The sequence below is a fragment of the Vipera berus genome (assembly GCF_964194415.1).
Source record: "Vipera berus genome assembly, chromosome: 1".
In the NCBI taxonomy this organism is placed as follows: domain Eukaryota; kingdom Metazoa; phylum Chordata; class Lepidosauria; order Squamata; family Viperidae; genus Vipera; species Vipera berus.
Window position 1 is genome coordinate 182,934,375 of NC_138202.1, and position 26,442 is coordinate 182,960,816.

Below are 26,442 nucleotides of genomic sequence, written 5' to 3' on the forward strand. Positions count from 1 at the left end.
TGGCGAACCCCTCAGCCCCATGGAAAGAAATAGCCATGGATTTTACAGTGAAATTACAAGAAAGCAATGGGAACACTGTAGTCTGGACAGTCACGGACTTGTTTTCCAAACAAGTGAAGTGCACTTCATCCCTTGCCAAAAGATCCCCAACGCGAAAGCCTTAGCAAAACTTTTCGTGCAGCATATTTGCAGATTGCATGGGGCACCACAACACATCATATCTGATAGGGGGTGCAATTTACGTTGGCATTTTGAAAATAATTTTTATCCCTTTTAGGAACCACCCAAGGACTGACATCTAGTCATCATCCTCAATCGAACGCTCAATGTGAAAAATCTAACTCAGTACTTGAGCAATATTTAAGTTGCTTTATTAATTTCCAGCAAACAAACTGGACGGACCTACTGCCTTTTGCAGAAGTGGCATATAATAATGCAGTCCACTCCAGCACGGGTTACACTCCTTTTCAAATAGCTACTGGTCAAAGTTTCAGCCCTATGCCAGAACTAATCCCAAACGAACTGGAAATCCCATCACTGAAATAATGGATTGCACAATTGCAAAACACCTGGCCAACAGTTAGAAAAGCTTTAGATGAAGCTAGACAAACATACAAGACACAGGCAGACAAAAAAAGAGTCGATCCCAAACCATTCAGGGTGGGAGAGATGGTATATTTATCCACAAAATACCTTAAATCACTACAACCCTGTAAAAAACCTGGACCAAAATATATTGGACCTTTTCCAATTAAAAGAATTATAAACCCAGTAACAGTTGAATTAGGACTACCCAAAAACCTTAGGCAGATATACCCAATCTTTCACTGCAGTTTGCTAAAAAGGGAACAACAGTCACCCTTATGGCTAAAAACCCCACCATCACCACCTCCTATCATGGTTGAAGGAGAACAACACTTCGAGGTAAAAGAAATCCTAGACTCTAGAAAGTACCACGGAGAAATTCAATACCTAGTAGCTTGGAAACACCTTCCCTCCTCAGAAAACGATTGGGTCAATAAATGTCACATTAGAGCACCTAAATTGTTAAAGAGGTTTCATACAGAATATCCCAGCAAACCAGGCTAACAGCTATATTTTTGTTTCCTCTACAGGTGGATCTCTCCTATTTTTAAAGGGGGGGCAGGATGTCAGAATCCATTTATATCTCATTTCTAACTATCTCCTCTGAGCTAACTGCAAATCTCATCTCCCCCTGGATTCTGCCATTCCAAGGGGAAGAGGGAACAGGCATGGAGTTTTATGGCTTTCACTTCCTCCCTTAAATGTAACCTTTGTATATTCTGTCTCCTTGCTATCCATCACAATATAATCAGTTGCTTTCTCGCTAGACATTCCCTCTCATCTTATGGGCAACTAAGAAATGGGGTGGAAAAGGGAGGAATGAAACTCTCTGGAATCTGGTTTGTTTCTCCAAATGAAGTATGAGGGGGGTGGAAATGATCCTGCTGCAAACGGACTGTTATCTCTCCTCTCCCATGATAGGCTTATAACCTGGAGCTTGGCTGATCCGGAACTGAATGAATGAACTGTGGGGTGGGGTTTGTTTGGGGACACTTTAAAAATATCGATCTGTGAGAGCATTCCTCAGATCCTGTCTATTATCTCCTATTTCTTAGTAAAAGTTCCTGCTGGAAAAATCTTGTCTCCAAGAGTCCTTCTTTCTTAAGATGTGGGCTGAAGTGGGTTCTGATAGTGTGTGTGTAATGTCAGTTCTGAAATCGTTCAATCATATTTCAAAACAGCTCTCGTATGTTACTTCAGTAGTAATTTACACTTGGAGCTCAATAGGGGGATAAGAGTTCTGAGGTAACAGACTCTGCCAGGCAGCAGTGAGAAGATAAAATTTGGCAAAAGTAAACAAGTTAGCATGTTAGACAGAATCTTAGCTATGGCATGAGTGAAAAAGGTTTCATAGAGGATAATAATTTGATCTAGTGGTTATTGCAGTAAAGTAAAAAATGGGAGATGGTGAGTTCTAGTCCTACCTTCAGTATGAAAGCCAGGTAGATAACTTTGGATCAGTCAATCTTTCTCATCCCAACCCATCTGACAAGATTATTATTGTGTGGAACATAAGAGGAGGAAGGAGAATTAGGTATGGTCATCACCTTGAGTTATTGATTAAAATAATAAAGGTAAGATTAAAAAAATCTAAATAATGCAGTATCTCCTTTGTAGATGAAAGAGGTCCAATTCATTCCACCATCTCAGAAATCAGATACTTCATTTGGCTGCATGTTTAGATCACTGTTTGCAACAACCCTGCCAGCCCATCAATTTCCTTGGTGCTAACATACTACTAATAAAGTTCTTAGTGATGGGATGCAAATATGTGAACAACTGGTTCTGTGTGTGGATGCTGCTTCCGGAAGGCCATTCTGGGCCTGTGCAACAAAAAATTAGCTACTGCTTCTGCTGAAGTGGTGCAAACTGGCTGAATCCCACCACTGAAAGTTCCACCTTTTACCTAGGAATAACCACTATTTTCTTTTTGAAATTAAACTAAAAGACTTAAACATGTAAACTACTTTTCCATAAAGGGAAAGTTTCATTTGATAAAACATCTAAGCAATGCCTGGGGTCAGCAAAAACAGAGAACAAAATTACATCAAAACAGAAATAATTTCTGTACGGTTGAGAACATCTGAATAGTCAATGTGCCACTGCTTTATTCTGAAAAAGAACAAAAAAGTATTCCCTCAATAGAGGAAATGTAATGGCTCTGAGAAGAGCACTGCTTATATAATCTTTTTTTTCCTTTTTTTAAGATCATAATGTTACTTTAGAAAAATGCTGAAGTGGCTGAAGTACAAAATGTCCAAATTATCTCTGCCAGTATATCACAACCTAATATTTGAAACTGCTTTAAAGTGAATTCCTATGTTTTATATCCAGGGTACATTAGTGACAATTACTTTGTAACACTGCTCTCTACATGAAAACATCCAAACAATTAAATGTTTTCTTGAATGTATGAAACCACATTATTGTGAGATGAAGCACTAGAGCTGAGTATTAAGTTAAGCATTATGTGTTATAAATGGCACCAACTTTGCAAATCCTCAGGAAGAGTTTTCCCTCACCATTTGGGATCCTTTTTAACAGAGATACCATAGTGATCCCACAGTCTTCTATATACAATGCATGTGTTTTATTTCTGAGCCATTTTTAGTCTTTTCAAGAAAATATGCAGTCGTATTTTGCTCTAGACTGTATATTCCTCACTTCTCAATTTCTCTTTCCTGTTTTTGCTTATTAATCCTTTGTGGGCTTTTGGAATTTCTCTCCCCTTCCCCACTTTTTTTTTAAAAAAATCTGAATTTAACATCATGATTATGTTTCCATAAAATGGAAAGGCATAAGATTAGAGAAGATTAGAAAATATTAGAGGCTTAATATTAGAGAATAGATTTTATTTTCCTGGGCTCCAAGATCACTGCAGATGGGGACTGTAGCCAAGAAATTAAAAGACGCTTGCTCCTGGGGAGGAAAGCCATGGCAAATCTAGACAGCACACTAAAAAGCAGAGACATCACCCTGTCAACAAAAGTGCGTATAGTCAAGGCTATGGTCTTCCCAGTTGCAATGTATGGCAGTGAAAGCTGGACCATAAGAAAGGCTGAGCGCCAAAGAATTGAAGCCTTTGAACTATGGTGCTGGAGAAGACTCCTGAGAGTCCCTTGGACTGCAAGGCGATCAAACCGGTCAGTCCTAGAGGAGATCAACCCTGACTGCTCTTTAGAAGGCCAGATCCTGAAGCTAAAACTAAATACTTTGGCCACCTAATGAGAAGGAAGGACTCACTGGAGAAGAGCCTAATGCTGGGAAAGATTGAGGGCAATAGAAGAAGGGGACGACAGAGAATGAGGTGGCTGGATGGAGTCACTGAAGCAGTAGGCGTGAGCTTAAATGGACTCCAGAAGATGGTAGAGGACAGGAAGGCCTGGAGGAACATTGTCCATAGGGTCGCGATGGGTCGGACACGACTTCGCAACTAACAACAACAACATTAGAGAATATTAGAGGTAATAAGCAAGTATATAAATAAAAGCTGCCTATCCTGATGATGACCCAATCACTTTTACTGAGGTTTCCTCAGATTCTGGAACTTCCCAGTCATAGGTTGATTCACATATCCACCAAATGAAATTATTTATATTTTGACATATTGTGTATAGCTGGCCGGTGCATTTTGTAAACTTAGGTTTATGGTTTGATACGCTGTGTGAATCCAATCAATAATGGGTTATTCAGTAAATTGTGATTTGGTATGTTGCATGGAAACAGGCTTAATGTTGTATCTGCACAATGTCTGCTACCATGTTTTCTTCTTATAAACCAGATCGTCAAACTGTAATAGCCAGATCTAGGCTTCTTAATGTTGGATGTAACACTGTGTTGTTGTTTGCTAGTAATTACATTCTCCCACACAGGCAGGGGAAGCAATTTGGCTTTTTATTTTCTGTGAACAGAATCAGTCATAACTAATACTGTATTTACAATACGCAGAATAATTTTTCAGATGCTGATCGCTGCCAATTAATGCTAAAAACAAGCTACTGTATAATATGCTATTACAGATCAATGGTTTCCTATACAATTGGAAAGTTATTGAAAATCAAAGAAAGGACATTTCATTCTGTAGAACTTTGCCCATTTCAGCTGATTAAGTTGGGCAGGAAAGAGTAGCCAGATGGGTGAGAAAAATATTAATGCCTCTTTATGCAAGGAACTGATATCCTGAAAGAGGCTGTGCTGTGATCTAGAGCTGGATCCTATGATTTTTCTACTACCCACTGAAATATATCCACTTTCAGGGCAAGGTGACAAGCAAGGTGTCACTATTCTGAAAGAAGCCAATTACTCTTGCTTTGGGCCTGGATATAGCAAGGGAAGACAGTGACATTCTGACAGTAGAAGGATAGGGGATACTACCATGTTAATCTTTCTAGACTTCTCAGCAGTGTTTGATACTAATGAATAAGAAACATTGATAGATGTCTCAGTGATTTGGGAGCCGGAAGAAATCAGAGGTTCCATTCCTCTCTGCTGGACCAATATTAGAGAGTAACTTAAGCATTTATTATTGTTTATATATAGGATGCTATCCTTTGATTCTTGCTACTCAAAATTCACATAAAACACTGGAGGAAGAAATCAGGAATTTTGACTGTGGTGCCATCCATACCACACAAAAATGATATACAACTTTATCTCCATCTGAATCAAGAACGGTGCAGATGCTTACAGTTTGTCAGAGGCTATGATCAATTACATATGATCCAACAAATAGAAGCTGAATCTAAATAAGATGGAGGAGCAGTGGATAGCTGAATCTCAGACTCAGGAATTAAGAAGATGGTCTATTCTGGATGAAATCTTACTTTTTTGAAAAATAGGTCTATCACTTGGGACCTTCCTTTATACAGCAGTGGAAATTCCTTGATACAAAACTTTGCTGACTCAAACAGAAACATCGTTGATACAAATAGGGAGAGTAATTGTTCTGTGAAATGAGATCATTATCCAGAACATATTTTATTATTGTAGAAATTTTCTGCTGTTGAGCAGTCCCAATAAAATTCATTTGAGTTTCCTACTTCAGGTATGCAGGCTTCTGTACTGTTAAATTATTGAAAGAGGGTGACAGATCATTGTACATACAACTCACTTCCAAGGCAAAGTCCTGTCACATGGGCTGCACACCAATAAAATACACTGTTAATGAAATGTGTGGACTGAAGTGACCAGATGGATCCTGTTCCCTGCCAAACCAATCATCACATCCATAAAGTTAAATCTCCTATAGGTCCCTCACTCCCACAGCAGGTCTTAGAAACAGTTTTTAAAATAGAATTGAAAGGGCTATGGATTCTTCTGCACAATTGCAAAAAAAAAAAGCAAATTGTCCCTCCAGTAATTGATTATCTTCCTGGGTCTTACCATTCCACTTTGTCCTAGCTTCCTCCTGTTTCAGTCATAAGGTGTGGTGCAAACAGGAAACTTTTGTTTTTAGCCAGGGAGGTAGCTGGGTTACACAGGAGTAAACTCATGGGGCAGTCTTGCCAATCACTTGAAGGGGGATTGGGCAAACAGCCACAATAGACAGAATTTGGGTTAGCACATTGCCATTCTAATCAGCACCAGTAGAAGGTAAAACTGGTTTTAATACCCCAATATTTTATTTCCTTTACAAGTGAAGAAGGTTTTTGCAAAGCTGGGAGGAGGGAGATGAGGCACTCTCTACTAATCAAATGATTACAAAGGGGGAACACTGGTGACTGGCTCTCTGTAAGTCTTAAAGGTAAAGGTAAAGGTTCCCCTGCACATGTGTGCTAGTCATTTCCGATTCTAGGGGCTGGTGCTCATCTCCGTTTCAAAGCCAAAGAGCCAGCGCTTGTCTGAGGATGTCTCCATGGTCATGTGGCCGGCATGACTAGACGCCAAAGGCGCACGGAATGCTGTTACCTTCCCACCGTAGTGGTCCCTATTTTTCTACTTGCATTTTTACGTGCTTTCGTACTGCTAGGTTGGCAGAAGCTGGGACGAGTAACAGGTGCTCACTCTGTTACACGGCACTCAGGATTCGACCCACCAAACTGCCGACCTTCTGATCGACAAGCTCAGCGTCCTAACCCACTGAGCCACCGCGTCTTATCTTATCTGCTCACAAAAAAGCAAACCTGTCCATTCTAGTAGTGTCCATCTGTCCTTAAGTAGTCAGAACAACCTACTCATGCTCTGCTTAATTTTCATTTCACTTGGCTAAGATAAAGCCTGGCCATCTGCAAGCGCCCCAGGAAAACCTCCATCCTTCCCCAACAAAAAACTTTACACTGGTTTCTTCTTCTTTCCTTGCAACAATTTCCTTTGTCAACACAGCCCTTTTGTTGTTGTTTTGTATCTCACCTTAATCAGCCTCCAGGGGACAAAACAAAGGGAATTAGTCTTGTTCCCTTCTTTCTTGTGAGGAAAGGAAAAGAGAGAGAGAAGGAGAAGCCAACTATATGTGGAGGCAGGGAATGTTGAGAGAAAGATTATTCTCTTTCATATAAGCAATTTATCAATGTATAAAGCAAATCTTCCTTGCTCTTCACACAACAGCTTGCTAAATAGAAATTATTTGGGAGAAATATATTTAAAGTGTGAAAGATGGAAGCTGTTTCTGCATTTCTGGAGGAAAGTGCTGGAGGAAGAGAGCAAAAGACACTGTCTGGGGAAAGCAGCTTACACTGGGAATGAAGGGAAAGCAGAATACAAGAGACAAAGTGAACATGGCCCCTGCCAAATGGGTCTGCAATATTTCTGTGAAAGGCAAGGAATGAATGAAATCCTTGTAAATGCTATTCAGACAACACTGAAGAGATCAGCACTTTCAGGAATGAGTTATCAGACAAGTTATTGGAGTGTAATTATTACTGGGCAAAATGCATTATGAGATAAGTATATGTCAAACATATCTACATTTAGAAAATTCCATCAACCCCCCTATGGTGTGCTTTTATGAATGTTTCCTCAGGAAGAATAGAGTCTTCTCACTCCACAGGCATATTAAACCCTGAAACTGAAAAAAAATAAGTCCTGGTTTCTTGGTAGTAGAGTGACTATCTTAGTCCAGGAAGTACCAAGGAAGATGTACTGGTAGCATTAGATGAAGGTTGTATCTAGTTAAGCAGTTACAGCTTAGATCCTTCCTATAATATCTAACAAAACAGAGGGGAATGTCCAAGCAAGCTGATCCCAGAGTTCTGTGGATAGGGATGTGTTAATCAGCTTGTGGCACGGTAGCTTTTGGTATTTTTAAGAATTGGGGGGGAGAGTTGTACACATGAATATAGTTTTCATTGTGGATATGCAACATACCAAAATCTGATTTGTGAGTCCACCCTAACCATATGCCATTCTTTACAGTTCCTCAATAAATTCAGATTTCTCTAAAAATGGAGATTACTTGGCATATAGAGACTGGTAGCTGGTAGACTGTTTCCATGCTGAATCTGTCACCGGTCTCTGTGTCATTCTTGTGAAGGATATTCTAATGTTATTAAATATTTTATATCACCAAGTTGGCTCCAGAAATGGTAGAAAGGGAGGATTTTGTAAAATCAATAAAAAGAGAGGTTCATATTTAAAGACAACCAATTTAGTATATACCTTCATATTAAGGAGACTTAATATGGAAGTTATCATTTCTCAAATATTACTGTGAAACAGATAAGAACATAAAAGTATGTTTTTTTAATATTTACTTCCTAGTAAGCAAAGTTTGAAAAGAAAGGATTTCCCATTACTGCACATGATTATCAATTGAGAAATACTAGAGAATAGACGGAGGCAATATCAACATCAGATGCCAAAGGCAGTCATCACATTTTTTTTTCTTTTGGCTGCTTACCAGTGTGACTCCTTTTATGTACCATAAGCACATTGGGCCCAATGCAAACCATGCCACAGACGTCACATTTCAGTTTACCATTCGGAAGCCGGATTCCTCCCTCGCCTGACAGCTCCTGCATTTTTCTGTTCTCCCCAATCTCCTGGTTTTCAATCAGGGGCTCTTCCAAACTGCTCCCTTCATCCTGCCCAATGATCCCATCTTCCCTCTTTAGACGCTTTCTGTTAGAATCCTCATCATCACTTTGCATTTCCCGCTTTATGGAATTTGCTGCAAAAGAAGAAAAAGGAGGAGGAGGAGGAGGAGACATCATATTAAAAATAATTCTGTTTCCCTTACATTCATTTGTGAAAATAATACACAAGTATACTATTGCATTAATTAAATCTCACTTTCAAAATATGGTTTATAAAGTATTTTCTTGAATCTTTAAAATTCTAAAATATTTAGTTAACTTACAAATTTGCTCTGCAGAGTATATCACATTATGGGCTTAGGGATATGAACAAGCCAGGACATAACTATAAAATCAGGGAGCAGGACATAGACAGAACCAGGAGGTGTTGCTATTTTTTATTTTAAATATCATATGTATCTTCAAGTCTGTCTTGGCTCCTGAGAGTCATGGCTGGACTAGTCCCTGAAGTTTTCCTGGCCAGGTTTTTTGGAAGTAGTTTGCTCTTGCCTGCTTCCTAGGGCTGGAGACAAAGTGACTGGTTTAAAGTCACCTAACTGGTTTTTTGCCTAAACTGGGACTAGAACTCACAGTTTCCCAATTTCTAGTCTGGTGCCTTAATCATCACATCAAACTAGCTCTCCTATTTTTATCATACCTATTAACTTCAATAATCCCAACAAAATACACTGTATTTCACAAAGGGCTGGTTTGTTAAGTCACTGATCTAGGAAGAAAAAAAATCAGAAAAGACATTGTCTGAGTAGGGCCCAGCCATAACTCGGTACTACAGGCAACAGCAAGTTAAGGCTAACAGTCCATAAGATATTACTGTTACTAGCATGTCCTATTACAAGAATCCTTGATTAAGGAGATCTGGACTGCTATGAGGGGATAAATTTAAACCATTTCCCCATTCCTAGTTGCCATCTAGAAACTTTGGTACTCCAATTAAATTTGAAAGATCCATTAATTCCCTGTAATGCCTTTCTTTATTCCCTTAGAGAGCCTTTTCCAAACTGGCACTGCCAGATGCAAGGTGGCTACAATGGGAATAGCCAATATTCTGTATATAACTGCTAGAAATTCTAAGAGCATCATCAACATATCTGATAATGAAGCTGAGATAAGGGGTTTAGGACACTAGTCAAATCGTTAAGAGCAATCTATATTAATCTCAAGACAAATTATACTTTTATGACCCCATGACATCCCTTCTTGCTCAACATTAATTCAATAATATTTCTTTCAGCTAGGTTATCATCCAATAGCAAAAGTTTAAAACAGAAGAGAGTATGTTCTTTTAAAATAGGAGAAAAAGGCTGTGGATATTACATATCTTTTCAAATAGGTATTCCATTTGTCTTTGTATTTAAATAATTAATCTGTGACCATGTTTTAATGCTGATCCCATCTAAGAGAAGGTTATTAAAATAATAATAATAATAATAATAATAATAATAATAATAATAATAATAATAATAATAATAATAATAATAATAAAAATAAATGTTTAAGACCAAGATAAACAATTTTTGTAGCCATTTGAAAAAAAAATTTAAATTTGGAACTGGATTCAAATTTTGTCTTAGGTATAGAATAGTCAAAATCTCAGGAGTGCATTTCCTTTATCTTTAATACTTGATTCAATAGTAATCCATTTAAGAGTAATATGCGAATGGGCACCAGTTTACAAGTTAAAAGGATTGGGTGAATGAATTCAAATTCAGATCAACCCTGCTAATTTGTGAACATGCTTTTTTATTTTTATTTATTTATTTTAATTCCATTTATATCCCACCCTTCTCCGAAGACTCAGGGCGGCTTACAAGCTTAGCAGTAGCCTTCATTCTATGTACCGGTATATGCCTGCTTATTAGGGCTTTTGGGCCCCTCCAAGCGGCATTATTACAAAGTCAGCTTATTGCCCCCAACAATCTGGGCCCTCAATTTACCTACCTCGGAAGAATGGAAGGCTGAGTCAACCTTGAGCCTGGTGGGATGCGAACCTGCACTAATTGCAGGCAGCTGGTGTTACTTAAGGAGGCATTAGCCCACTGCTCCAGCAAGGCTCTTGGTGTAGAAAGATACAAGTTGCTTTATATTGAATCATGTTATATTTTCACTAACAACTCTGTAGGCAAAGCAGACTCTTTCTACTCTAATACACCAAAAAAATCACTTTAAGTGGGGGATTCAAAGGATTGATCTTGAGCTATTTCTCCTGCAACATGAGTTTTTATCCCTTCCAGTGGAAATCTTAATAAAAACAACTAAATATTCTTCCAAAATCAATCCAAACTGTTGAAACACTTTATTGGTACACTTTTTTCTCTCTATATAAAATAAGATGCATGCATGCAAAAAACTTAAATTGAGAAAATGCATCTACTTAAAAATAAAGGAAATGAATATTTTTCTAGATAAGAAATAGACATTTATTTTAATATTTTGTTTCTTAAGAACAACAAGCTTGGGATTTCAGAAACTTTCTTATATTTGTTCTTTGGAAAGAAGTTCACAATTAACAGAGGCAACAATATACTGATTGCATACCTAAAATATTTTTAACACTGTCTTCCTTAACTTGTAATACTAATTTTTATTTCTTAATCCTGGCTAGAATGCACTTAAGAATAACCAATAAAACAAAAGACTTTCTGCTTTGAATTACACAGATGTTTAGGTGCAGTTCTTTCCCATACTCTACTTTTTTTGTAGAAATTATTAAGTTCCACAGTCCAAAGAAAATAACTTTGGTCCCTAATCAAAAATGCTTTCAGTATTAAAAGGGCCTACTTGTCCTTTTCTTCTGTCTTTACATCACCAGGAACCTGCCATAAGCACTTGTTGCTGTGTGAACATTTGCTCTGCTTCTGCGACTAAAAGAAAAAATTGCAACTCTCCAAGGAGGGGAATGCTGCTACAGAAGGGATCACCGTGACACTTTACAAATAGTTATGTAATTTCTTCTGCCTAGCATAACTTGATACACTGCAGGTATACATTTACTGGAGTTTTAACCAAGCCAATCTTTAAAAACAATGAAAAACTGGGAAACAAATCAGATTTCAATTTACTTAAAAACTTGCCTATTTCTAATTTTTCTTAAATTTACTCATTTCATTTTTGCACTCCCTGTATCACTGATATCTCTTAATCTGTCCTATTTATTCCTGCATTAGAAAATGTTTAAGAAGATCCAAAATTTATTGGAAATTCCATATCTTTAAAACATTGGTATTTCTAAGGCATATTTCCAAAAGTAGTACAGTCAAAGAAATAAACATTCACAGTTTTTGTCAAAACTAAACATGTTAAAATCAATTTTATTCAAGAGACTAAAAATTATCTAAAAAGTCTTATCACTACGATCCCTTAGAAATTCTTCAGGGGCGGGTGGCTGTCCCACATGCAGATAAAATTTCACAAGATCTCAGGGGATAAGGAGAGAGTCCTTAACCTTGCTCTGCCCAGAAAGCAAATGTAGAGAAGGAGCAGTCCTGACCAAAATCTCTGGGAGCAAAATAGGCCTAGAGCCTCTTTACCTGCAGAGTAAGCCTTCACTATTAAGTATTTTTTTAACCTAGATCTCCCAGACGCATTTAGATCAGTGGTCTCCATACTTGGCAACTTTAAGACTTGTAGATTTCAACTCTCAGAATTCCCCAGCCAGCATGGTTGGCTGCAAAATTCTGGGAGTTGAAGTCCATAAGTCTTAAAGTGGCCAAGTGTGGAGACCCACAATTTAGACCAGTGGTGGCAAACCTATGGCACATGTGCCAGAGGTGGCACTCAGAGCCCTCTCTGTGGGCACGCACGCCATTGTCCCAACCCCTCCTCCCCTGCGGCCCCCTCCTCCCCAACAGCCCCCCCGAGGAGAGTCGCGCCCTGGCACAGCCCACGCAAAGCAGCGCAGCTATAAGGATATGGCAGCCGAGCAGCGGGGACAAGACTGCACCCTCGTGCCCCATCGCGTGCAGTGGATGCTGCTGGGTTGCTTGGGTGATCTGCAGCTGGCCGTGGAGGCAGTGAGTGGCCCTGTGGGTGGGCAGGGGCAGAGCTGGAGCAGGGTGGGTGGGGGTAGAGTGGGTGGGACCAGGGGTGGAGCTGGGGCAGGGCAGGCAGGGACAGAGTGGGCAGAATGGGGGGACAGAGCGGGGGCCAGGGTGGGGGCGTTTTTCGGGCACTCAGTCTCTAAAAGGTTTGCCATCACTGCTTTAGACTGTCACTAACTCACTCATAAAAGCAGCAAATAAGTAGCCATCCTGTTCAAGATTGGAAAAAATATAAAGTCTTTTCCAGTCAGCAATAATGATGATGAAGTTTGTGCTGAGGAAAAGACACAGTAATTATGCTTATTGCGTGTTCGCTTCCCCACCACAAATTGGTTTTGAAAATCTCAAAACAGGTCTGACAAACTGCTGGGAGCAGGCATATGCTGGGCAATAGAAGAGCCTGTGGGTCCTTTTTGGAGCAGCACTGGAGAAACAGATGCATGGGAGAAGTATTGTTCAAACAGCTTGCTGGCTTGGGAATTCTGGGAGTTGAAGTCCAGATATTTTAAAGTTGCCAAGTTTGAAAAACTGCATTAGAGGATGAACAGCCACATAGGAGGAGGTAGAAGATTACAGCCATCCCACACACCAGAGGCTACTGATATATTTATTTTTATTTATTAATCAAATGTATATACCACCCATCTCACTATCTAAGTAACTGTCAGAACCCATATCTATCTTGCTTTCCTATGTCTCCTTCCTATTGTTTCCCTGACCCAAATTCCATTCTCTTCTCTCCCTGGGTTCTGCCATACTCCTGGAGGGGAGGGGGGAATGCTCGTGGGTTTATTGCCTTGACTTCCTCTATTGCTACAATGTAACTAACACTTTGCATTCCTGCGTTATTTCTTTCTGAACTTTCTTCTTGCTTACTGTCAGCTAGCAAAGGGGGGAGGAAGAAATGAATGTAACCTTCGGCAACTGGCTTATCTCTGTGCTCTCAAAAGAAAGTGTGAAGAGCCGCCTAAACATCGCTGTTACAACCAGAGCCGGCCTGATGTTATCTCCCCTTTCTCATGATGGACTTAACACCTGTGAATTGGCCGATTTGAAACAACTGGGCGAACTATGGGGTGGGGTTTGCTTGGGGACACTTTAACCTATCGATCTGCGCGGGAAAACCTCAGATCCTGTCTATTATGCCTGCTATCAGCTTCTCCTAATAAAAGTACTTTTGGGAAGAGTTCACTTCCATGAGTTCTGCTTTCTTGGGATGAGGTTTTGAAGTGGGTCCTGACAGTAACTGTGAACTGCATATTTATGTATTCCATCTGTATCCCACCTTTCATAAAAATGTCTCATAGAGCAGGGCTTTTCAACCTTTTCACCCATTGTACCACTTTTACAATATGGCAATAGCCAAGTACTACTAGTCACCTAGCAAGGTGTCAAAAACCTGATGACTAAAAAAAAAAAGGAAAAAAGTGATGAAGTACAGGTAGTCCTCGACTTATAACCGTTTACTTAGTGACTGTTCGAAGTTACAATGGCACTGAAAAAAGTGCCCCCCAAGCCACAGCTGAGCAAGACACCTGCCTGCCTGCCTGCCTGGCGGCACTCTTCCTCCTGTCCGAGGCTTTCATTGTTGTGAGCATTTCTGTTGAGGATTGGCAGCGGGGGTGGAGTTGGTTTTTGGTTTTTATTCCCCCCATCTGCTGGGTGGTTGCAGCAGGTTTTGGTCACTTCACATGACCCTGGGACAATGTGACCGTCATATATATGAATCAGTTGCCAAGCATCTGAATGTAAATCAGAAGAACCTGGAGATGCTGCAACACTCCACCTGATCAGCGCTTCTTCTGGGCTCAGCAGAAGCACCAGGATCAGCTGGAGCCTGGCACTGGTCCTGGTGCTTTCGCTGAGCCCTGACAGCCCTGCAGCTCCAGCCATCTCTCGTTCAGGATTGTGTGGTGCTGCCACCGGTTCAACTCATTCCCCTCCCCGCTACCACTTTTCTAGGATGGTCACGTACCACCTGCCAGATGCCAATGTACCACAGGTGGTACCCGTACCACTGGTTGAAAAGCCCTGTCATAGAGAGTCAAATAAAAAGCAAACAACGGAATAAACCTTTCTTTCACTTGACCCAATCTGACTCTTATATTCTGAAAACAATATTAAATGTAAAGGCATTGTAGTGTAGATGTACATTTGAAGAGCTTTTTTTTAAAAACCCACTGAACATCATGTATGGCCATAGCCTGCCGTTATGTCACAGTGTGGTTTATTCTGTCCAGGTTGTTCTTGACCTACAATCATTCATTTAGTGACTGTTTGAAGATACAACAGCACTGAAAAAAGTGACCGGTTTGCACAAACACTCAAGAATATATGCCACGTGACCTTGTTTATTGCCTTAGCTGTGAATAAAAGGATTCGAAAAGTTTTAAGCCTCATGTCTTTTTATTTTATTGTGGCTATGCAAATGATTGGGAAGAAAGTTTTCTTGATATTTTTGCCATAATTGAAGATTTTCTTTGACATATGTACACAGCTCTACATTTCATCACTAAAACATTTGGTGAAATTAAAGCAATTTGGATTTCTATAATATAATACGTATATAAGTAAAAGGAATGCAAGGATACTCAAATGTAAAGAAGCAGCAAAAAAACCTCCAATCACTGAAAGACCAAAGTGCTGAATACTAGAACAAAATACGTAGTGTCCTTTCTGTCTCATGTTTCTGCAGAGGACCCTAATCCATTCTAGTGTTATTATTCAGTTTTGAAAATTTGCAAATAAATAGCTGTCACGGGGGAGGGGGGAGGGACAGGGGAGGACAGGGGTTTTGGCTCATCCAGCCTTACATTTATATTGTTCTGTCTGCAGCAACAGATGGTATTATATATATATATATATATATATATATATATATATATATATACATATATACATATACATATACATATACATATACATATACATATACATATACATATACATATACGGGGTATATATATATATATATATATATATATATATATATATATATATATATATATATATATATATATATAAAACTAGTTCAGATTGTGAACTTGTCTTGTTCTTACCATTGTTCTTGGAATAAATAAACAGCATGGTGATATCTCATTAAATCTATACATCTGTGTATCAACTTGTTGTTTCTGCAGTGTTCATCCAACACCTTTGGCTTATGCTTATTTTCTCACATTAGCATTTTTAAACCACAAGAAAGACAAAGGGAAAAAGCACACAGAAAATATTTTTAATTGCTCATATGAAATATTTGCCATTCATCTCCTCTGTTCATCAGTAATTATGCCTTCACTAATTTGAATGTCTATTAGAAAAAAATTAAGAAATTCTAAGTACAGTACATGATCTAGAATAGATCTCTCAATCTGCTAAGAGTTCAAAGTACTGATTATTGGACAACCTCTATATTTCTGCATGGAGGAATTCCCAGAGTATACTTCCAGGTTGCTGAATACAACAAGAAGCAAGTTCTATTGCTGGGCACTAAGCAGCTTCCTGGCATAGTAAAGGTGGGATTTTTTGGTTTTTTGTTTGTTTACTTTTGTTTTCGTTTTCTTTGCTGGTCAAGGAAAATGGAGGGACAGCTTATTTAAAATGTTAAACTCATTAAAATCTAGAAGTCTTCTAGCTGTAATTACAGCAGTTCACCATGTAGGATAATAATGCCAAAGTCAAAGGATTCCCATTTTAATTGTAAGTTCCCAACAGCATATGTAATTCCATCACTAAAACAGATACGTTAAATGTGTCTATGATTCTTGACAAATTCCATAAAGACTGAACCTTGACACACTAACACAAAGTATAACATTCCCTGGTTATTTATGCCCCAGGTTCAGAGTGAGGAAGAGATCATGAAAGTTAAGTTTTTCCCACAAAATGGGTAGTTATGAATTTGAACATTAGCATAACTTTCATTCAGGTATCTTTCCCAAGGATATGTGAGGCCACATATAATGCTTTTATTTTATAGTTACAATACCAATGTTTTTATTTAGTGCAATAGGTAAACTGTTCCACTATGGTTTGTAAAATTGTTTCTCTCTTAGGATGGGGTCAGACATTGTATATTACACAATTGTATCACATTAATATTATGAGTAAAGCATAATCCCAGACTAGTGTACTAAATTATAAATTCCTCCTAAAAATCCTAATTTCAAATGTAGCTTGTAATGCAGCATGAGAGGCTATAAGAAAAGAAATAATCCAAAGCCCATTGGAATTTCTGGAAAGACCTGTAAAGTTTAGACCCTAGTCATGAAAAGCAAGTTACTGACTTTTGCACAACATGCCACAAGTTCAGTAATATAATCTATTAATGCTGTAAGATAACTTGTTATCATCCGAAGATTCAGAATAGTCACTGCAAGGTCAGTATACAATACAGTGAACTCCAAAAATGGATACAGAGATAAGGCTTGAATAAAATTATATTTTACTATTATTTCCTTTAGCAAACTGGGACTTCGATTCAACTAATATGGTATATGAGTAGTGCCATTTAAAACACAGTATTAGAAAACCCCCAAACAGAAATCCGGAAATCAACATTGCACAATGAGCTCTGCAGGACAGAAGACATAAAGTTTGTGCCTTTTTGTTAATTTCAAATGAATTTCATTGGAGACTGATATATTTTGATTTTTTTTTAGTTTCTTGGTTTTTCATAGTTTCTGCAAACCCTAGAATTACAAACATTGTGACCATACTATCAATGAGAAGTTTCATTTCTCAACAGAAGACAACCCAAAGCTGGTGAAGCAGGATTACTCAAGCAGGTTGATTGTAACAAAGCCAACTGGAGCTCAAGAAAATACTCATGAATACACTTCATATTGTAAATGTCTATGGATACACTTCATATTGTACTATGCAAAATCAAGCTCTAAATTCAGAAATGTTCTTAAATTTGTTTGACATAAAAAATAAAATATGACCTTATATTACATCTGATGACAAGCATGGTTTGTCAATGCATTTCTCTTTTCTATTATTTAAATTTTTAGGCTTGAATACAGCATTTCCTGCTGTTTTGTTTTGTGCCTTCAGGTCAGTGTTGACTCCCGGCAATTGCCTGAACAGGTCCCTTTAGCTTTCCTTGTAACATTTTTCTGAAGTTTTTGCCATTATCTGCTACCTAGGGCTGAGGGTAAGTGACTGGCTCAAGGCCACACAGCTGCCTTTGTGTTTAAGGTAGGACTAGAAGTCATGGTCCCTTGGTTTCTAACCTGCTGCTATAACCACATTTTTGCCAATGTCCAGAGTTTAAGATTTTTTTTCCCAGCCCTGCTACCTGAGGCTCACTTATAAACTATAGATATCATGAGACTAAACCTGGAACTTTCTCTATGCTCCATGTTATAATCCACTTAAAAAGACATAACATGCTATTTATATTACATTCTTTTCTAATCTCTTTGAGAAAAAGGGAAGTCACTCTAACAGAGAAAGGGTTATTTTTCAGGAATGTAGCTGTTTAGGAGTTGAGACTTAGGAAAAATGTCATAGGAAGCAAATACTCTATTGCCTGAAGTGTTGCGCAAAAAGTTTCTTAGAATTTTTTCAGCATTTTCCTGGTTAAAACCAGTTTGTCTGGGGATGATCCAGTTGAACTGTTGCTCCCTCTGAGGCTTTTCCATTTTCCCAAATATTTTTAACTCCATGTTGCAACTAGCAAGGTCCAGCTAAAACAAATACTCTTTCCAAACAGAGGTTTCTGAGAAGGAGCCTAGTAAAGGGACATATCTTATAGCCCTTTGTAATGCTTACACAGGTACTAGGATAATTAACAAGAAACAATTTAATGTATGTATTTACATTCATTAAAGAGAAAGGGATTACAAGAGAGTAAGTAGGCACACAGTGAGGCATACACATTGAAAGGAATGTGCTAGCTCCAACTGCTTGCCTGGTGCATTCACCTCCAAAGTCTTTAATGTGAAATTGGTTAGGGTCTTGTCAGTGTCAGCCAGTCAGCCAGTTCTAAAGAACTAATTAAAGTCACAGAGCTGAGCTTGCTAACTTCTAGTTAGCACTTTTTAAAGACATACTGCAGAGAAAAGCAGTTCAAAAGAGATAACCTTATTTAAGCAACTTCTCTGCTCTAAGAAGATGGGGGAAAGAAAAGGGTCTAAGGACTACTATACTTCTTGAATATTCAATATCCTTGACATAACCATTTGTTTAGTGGCCATATAATGGAATTGAAATAAATGACTTATAACTAGTACTCGCATGTACAACTGTTCCAGCATCCCCATGGTCACATGATCAAAATTTGGATGGTTGGCAACTGGCGTTTATTTATTTATTTATTTATTTATTTAATTAATTAATTTATTTATTTATTTTTGGGACTCTCCCGAAGGACTCAGGGCGGCTAACAACAATAAAAATACAATAATACAAAAGTTAAAAAAGAATTAAACTAGCAGCCCCAATAATAAGTTAAAAACATTTTAAAAATCCCTGTCAGTCCAGGTCAGCCTGATGGAAAAGAAATGTTTTAAGGCGAAAGGACCTTAAAAGAAATGTTTTAAGGCAAAAGGACCAGAGATCCGGGGCCATCCGGAGCTCAAGGGGAAGTTGGTTCCACAGGGCTGGCGCTCCCACAGAGAAGGCCCTCCCCCTGGGGGTCGCCAGCCAACATTGTCTAGCCGACTGCACCCTGAGGAGGCCTGTGTGAGCGCACTGGGCGATGGGAAGTCATTCCCGGCAGTAGACGGTCCTGCAAATATACTGGGCCTAGGCCATGTAGGGCTTTAAAGGTAAGTACCAACACCTTAAATCTCACCCGGAGGGCAACCGGTAACCAATGCAGCTCACGCAGGAGGGGTGTAATATGGGAGTATTGGGATGCTCCCATCGCTACCTGCGCGGCCGCATTCTGCACCAGCTGGAGCCTCCAGGTGGTCTTCAAGGGCAGCCCCATGTAGAGAGCATTGCAGTAATCTATACAGGAGGTAACGAGTGCATGAGTGACCGTACGTAGGGCATCTCAGTCCAGATAGAAGCGCAACTGGAGCACCAGGCAAACCTGGGCAAATGCCCCCCTGGCCACAACTCTTATATGATCTTCAAAACTGAGTCGCGCCCTATCAACGGGAGGTAACACCTCTCCTCCCATATTATTATTTATAAATAATAAATAATTAAAAACCTACAGTAGTATTTTATGAAAAAACAATGCAAAGGATTGGAGCCATGAATGGTTACACCTCAGCACTCAGGGGAGGATGAAGATTTATCAGATCACACACAGAGACACCACAACAGGAATTGAAAAAGAAAACAACTCTCCAGAAAGAACAGAGTCTAAAAATGAGCTAGCTTGTGGACTAGAATAACAACCAGACACAAGAGGTGTAAAAGACATTTCATACTCCTGAGCACATAGAAACAGCTTTCAGACCTTGCTGATGAAATAGGCAGTGAGCCCTAAGAGAAAGAAAAGGAAGAATTGTGGAAAAGGAGATAAGACATTGGATCCCAAAAGAACAGGGGATCCTGCAATGCTCTGCAATAATATAAGGGGAAGAATCAAGTTGGTGATGGCTACTGCTGTGGAATAATTTATTTATTCATTTATGACATGTATATGGCCACCTATCTTGCTGCTTTGATTCTGGGCACCTACAAGTTAAAAAATTATATACTGTACACAACCAAAAAAATAACCACAGAAATCATTATAATGAAAAATAAAACAGTTTAAAACAACAAATTTATGGGTAAGTTGATCTGTAACCATAATAAAAATTACTACTTAATCTGTGGGTGTCATTTATTTGATATCTAACTCAGAATACTTGGTCAATGCTGAACCATTAAATGTGCACTGTGCTTATTCTTACACATGCTTTATTTCCATTATATACTGTTCTTATTCCCTTCTGCAAAGATCTTCAACACTATATCCACCAAAAACATTTCATAATCAAAACTTATTAAATTTGTCACATACTGTTTTAAATCAACAAAGACAGTCAACTTCCTTTCTCAAACGCATATATTTCTCAATGATCTGCTGAAGAGCAAAGTTTTAGTCTGCATACTCTTTCCCAACATGAAATCATTTTTCAATTTTTGAAATTTTGCTCACTGTCATATTTCATATCCTTTCAATCACCATTCTAACCCTAGTTGTTTACTTATATTATTACAGGTAGGCCTTGTGTAACTACCAGTATTGGGGCTGGAAACTCCACGGTTAAGTGAAACGTTCATAAGTAAGACATCACATGACAATGGACTTATTACCTTATTTCTGCCACAAACCTTGTCATCACTAGTTTTTAAGCAAGGCATCATGAGACTGAGATTTGTCATTTTACTGCTGGCTTTCCCATTGATTCTCTTTGTGGGAAGCCAGCTGTGAAGTGTGGTGATCACATGAGTGCTGTTTTACATACCTTCAAAATATATTTCCTCTATCTCTTTTAATCTTTACTGTCGCTTGCTCCATTTGATTAGAATCATTAGATTATTTGATCTTTCTCTTCTTGCTATGCTCCTTATAAAAGATATATTTCCTATACTTTTCTTATATCCATATTTTTCATCAATCATATATAGTATCATATACAGTAAACCTATAGTGTAGCAATTTCCTGACATAATGGACAAAATTACTACCCCTTCTACTACTTAATGCGACTGACTTGAACCTACTAGATAACTCCCTGTGATATTACATCTTCTGTTTCAAGGAGTGCTGTAGAACCCCACACAAATTTAAACAGACATTCATTGATTGATTGTGTCAATTAGAGAAACACCTGACTTCAACAAATAACTATTTTTCCTATCAGTCCATTAAGCTGAGGATTTAGTGTGTGGTTTCTTTTCTCATTCACAGCCTCTTTCACCATCACTTGATCAAGCATATTTTTTCATACTTTCTACCAGCATAACTCCACACACTTATTTTGTCTTAGTATTTTATACATTCCAGCTGATCGGCGCTTCTTCTGGGCTCAGAAGCGCCAGAATCAGTGCCAGTCTCCAGCTGGAGCTTGGTGCTGATCCTGGCACTTCTGAGCCCAGAAGAAGCACCGATCAGCTGGAATGTTGCAGCATCTCCAGGGTCTTGTGATTTACATTCAGATGCTTGGCAACTGATTCATATTTATGACGGTCACAGTGTCCCAGGGTCACGTGAAGTGACCAAAACCTGCTGCAACCAGCCAGCAGAGGGGGAAAAATAAAAACCAACCACCCCACCCCACCCCCATTGCCAATCTTCAATAGAAATACTCACAAAAATGAAAACCTCGGACAGGAGGAAGCGCGCCATCAGGCGGGCAGGCAGGTGTCTTGCTCGTCTGTGGCTTGGGGGGTACTTTTTTCAGTGCCACTGTAACTTTGAACAGTCACTAAGCGAACTGTTGTAAGTCGAGGACTACCAGTACTTCATCACTTATTTCCCCTTTTTTTTGGTCAAGTTTTGAATGACCTTGCTAGTCGACTGGTGGTACTCGGATGTTGCCATATCCTAAAAGTGGTACAATGGGTGAAAAGGTTGAAAAGCCCTGTCCTAAATCAGGCATGTCAAACTTGCGATATCACGTGATGTCACGTGATGTATCGTGACTTTTCCCCCAGCAAAGGGGTGGGCACAGTTTTGGTATGATGCATCTAGCCCGTGGGCCGGCAGTTTGCCATGCATGTTCTAAATCATTCTAGAGGTTTAAAAGCAATTTCCAATTGATAGCAAAACAATTCTCTTTAATTATTAAGTAATATTTAATTTAATAAGAACCAGTTTGAACTAGTGGTTAAAATATCACCTGGAGACTGTGAGTTTTAGTCCCTCCTTAGGCATGAAAGCCAGCTTGGTTACTTTAGGCCAGTCACTCTCTCCCAGCCCAACACCAACACCCCCAGGGTTGTTGCTCTGGGGAAAATAGGAGGAAGAAGGAGATATTAGATATGTTCACCACCATGAGTTACTTATAAAAATAATAAAGGCAGAAAATAAATAAAATGCTCTCTCTGTGTGCTCAAAAATACTCTGAGATGTTATGACTGCATGTGTGGCAAGCTGAAACAAAATCCCAAACCACCTTAAAACTCTTCACATGTAAGGGTGGGAATTCACCAGATATTTGTACACATTATTATTGATCAACATGATATCTGAGTAAATATAAAGATTTCCTTTCAGATCTGTCAACATAATGAAAATCAACTAGTTTCCTTAATTCCCCAAAGTTCAAAAAGATGAGCTAAGAGTGACTTAATCAGATATTCTGCAAAGCATAAGGGTTGGCCAGCTTTAGCCAACAGGTCCAATCCATTCCACTTGTCATTAAAATATTACATTTTAGCTGTTTCAATAAAGTTCTTCATGCAGGCCTTTGGCTGCAAGTATCTATTGGTCACTTTTATTCACAGGAGATGGTGAATTAATGTTTTACCAGATCTCCCTCTGGAGCTCTTGGCTTTCTTTTGGCAATATCTGTGGTTATTAAGCAAGTCCTTCTAAAACTTTATTGCATTGGATTTAAAACATTTACTACAACTAGCATTTCATTATTTCAGATCCTAATAAGCCATAATGGGAATCACCTTTCCAACTGAGCACAAATTCCTTTTTCTCCTGGCTAGATTGAAAAACAAATTTCTATATTAATTAACCAAGAAACCATGGTTAACAAAATTCAGCCCTGCAAACTGTTAAACCAATGTCAAATAGTGTAGTTTGTTCTGAAGTAGTTTACTGATTTCCAGCTCAGAATAAATAGGAGAGTATTGGTAACTGAACATAAGTGATTTGCTTGCTTCTTCACATGAAGGGAAGAATAAAAATCATATAGGTGCAGCCAAAATATTTTTTACTCCTTTGAACTACTAAAGCAAAACAAGATTGTCTGAATGCAGTTGTAAAAACTTTACTGCATCCAAAACGTATTTCTTCTATAAAACCCAGTGCACAAGTATTAGAGGAAAAAAGTTTATTCACATGTATAATTAATTGCAACACCACACCCATGAATTCATATAAAACGTGTTCATTTTTGTAAAAGCAAATGATTATGCTTTTGATGCTTAATCACTTTTAATTTTGAAGAGGAAACTATATAAAATGTTGTATCTCTGGTCATCTTCTAATTACTCTTGATCAAAACAAAAACAGGAACAAAGGGCTAATATTCCATATAAAAAGGGATACTTCTCCCATTCTGTGGAGAAGTTTCCATGTTCAGTAATATTCTTATGTCTCTGAGTTTAACATTCACAGATCCATGGGCTCCTCTCTAGCGCATAGATATGATTTATTTTCAAACAGAGCCAAGTACCCTACACACGTTTAACCCAGTTTTGAGTAGTACTATGAGCCCTTTGAGGTAGACTAGGCCAGGAAAGAGACCCTGCTTGAATACTGGAACTCTATTGTTAAGGGCATAATAACAGATTGCTAAAAGCCTGATAAGATTTCTTCCCTCTCATTCTCTGCTCTTATACTAAAGAGAATCAAGACAGGACAATCTTCAGATTTTACCTCACTCCTTCCTTCCTATCCAGACTAAGCTGATATTTGCACAGCAATCTCTAAATTCATTCTTCAAGATGATCTCACTGTTCTTCTAAAGGCACACTCGTTAAATCTCTTTCTTACCATCTCAGGTCTCTGGCATGTCATATGACAACGACCCGAGTCTGTAAATTTGCTCTTATTATGAAGTGGTTGGAGCATTTTTCTCACCCACCTCCCCATGTTTCATCCACCTCTTTGCACACTTTTCCTGTTTTTCCACATTTTCTAGCCATCTAAAACAAAGAGCATACCCGCAAGGATCTCACAAGAAATCATGAACTGATGATTTCTCAATTTATGTTTTATCCAATAATGCACTTACTGAAATGGAAATTTCCATTAAATGTTAGATAAAGATTTTTATTCCAAAATATTCTTTAGATATCCCCCCTTGCTCCTAAATTAATATGAATATCAAATATATAGAAAAGATATTCTGAATACAGGGTAGTATTTTTTTCAGGTTTCACACAGCTAATTGTGTACCGAAATGAAGAAACTCAAGTATGAAGCTAATAAAATCAATATGACACAGCTAAATAGGATTAAAACAAGCATTATATCATAGCACACGAAGCCTTTATCAGCTTGTTCAGTTAATAAATGATAATTACAAATTTTAGGAAGCCTATTTTACAGTTTATGATAGACCATTCAGGCATTTTCTGGGTCAAAATAGTGAACAACTGTGATACTGAGATTTGCAACCAAGTTGCAAATATTGAACAATACAATCAGGGGAGCCACAAATAAATTATCAAATAGGCAAACAAACATATAAGTAAACAGAGCTGCATTAGGCCAAGGAGCACAGTTGGAAATTAGCCACTTTCTGCATGAACAGTCCATTGATTTATAGCCAGATTGCATTATGGAGAAGGAGGGGGAAGCAAGTGTAAATAGTAATCTAGACAAGGTGGTCTCTAATCCATTGGAGAGTTTTGCACCCAATATAGAACATACAAGAGGATTCATGAGGCACAATGGAAAGTTTTTCTCAGGGAAGTTGGAGAACAGACCTAAATCTGACAACCATGGCATTTCCCCAGGTGCTGCCTAATTATTCTGCCTCAGCAGTCCAGATCCTCCCTGCCCTTAACTTCAGGTTAACTTCTGCACCCGCAGTTGTCTCCGTTCTCTTAGACCCAGGGGAGACATGGATTTCAGCAACTCCTCCTTTCCAGCTGTGTCCTGTTTAAGAGAAAAGTTTCCCTCAGGCTACTCCTAAATAGCTGGCAACGGCACCATCTCTCACAAGTCCCTATACAGCTACCAAATCCTCCTCCCTAGCATGGATACGAAAAGCACCAAAACCAATGGCTGTCCAAACGCAGCCTGGACACAACAAGCAAGCACATTATCATCTTGAGTGGTTCCATATCTGAGCTATTCCTACTGTTTGGAAGATTTTTTCTAACACTTTGGTTTTCTTTAATTTAAGATGGTTATTTCATCTCTACCTTTCTTGAACAAACAAAGCAGTCTTGTCTACTGGGTGACATAATTTCAATTATTTGAAAGGTGCTATCATGCTTCCTCAGTCTCCTATGCTCAAGGCTAAACAGGTCTAATTGTTTAATCTCTCCTTTCATCAGAGTTAATGTCTAGTTCCCTTAACATCCTCACTGCCCATTCTAAACCATTTCCAGTTTCTCTCAAACTATGTTGAAGTGTGTGCTCTCTGAATTGGGCATAGTACCCAGTGGGGTCTGATCAAACAGAATAAAGAAGAATTGGTTTACACGATTGGAAACTATATTTCTATTGCTGCAAAGGTCTTTTTTAGAAGCACTGTGACCAGTTCTATACCTGTGTATTTGACTTTGATTTCTTAAGAGAATAACCTATATCGGTAACTAATTTACATTTTGGTCATAGATTAGCATGACAACATTAAGTGTTAAAATTTACAATCATGTCATTATGACAGTCAGGCGTATATATCACCAATGTTAATTATATACACAAACAAAAATATATAGTGGAATACAGTATCTTTTCTCATATAAAGAGCCAGTTTGGTCTAGTAGTGAAGGCACCAGGCTACAAAGCAGGAGACCCTGAATTCTAGCCCTGTGTTAGGCATGAAAAGGCAACCTTGGACCAGTCACTTTCTCTCACCCCAAACCACCTCAAGGGAATGTTGTTGTGGGGAAAATAGGAGGAGGAAAGGAAGAAATATAAATTATGAAACTATTAATTCAGAAACACACACACACACACTAAACAATAGCAGTAAAAC

At 38.6% G+C, this 26,442-nt stretch overlaps 1 protein-coding gene across 7 annotated transcripts in view; it reads right to left on the minus strand.

Annotated features, from left to right (window-relative positions):
* Window positions 1–26,442, minus strand: part of IKZF2 (IKAROS family zinc finger 2) — a 175,562-nt gene that overhangs the window by 80,856 nt on the left and 68,264 nt on the right. For 4 of the 7 annotated variants that reach the window (XM_081340964.1, XM_081340970.1, XM_081340968.1 and 1 more), the window contains one exon: window positions 8,420–8,689. In XM_081340964.1, the coding sequence (XP_081197090.1) occupies window positions 8,420–8,689 (270 nt within the window). Of the gene's footprint in view, window positions 1–8,419; window positions 8,690–21,920; window positions 22,155–22,449; window positions 22,557–26,442 lie in introns of all 7 variants that reach the window. The other 3 variants (XM_081340966.1, XM_081340967.1, XM_081340965.1) reach the window with 3 other exon arrangements.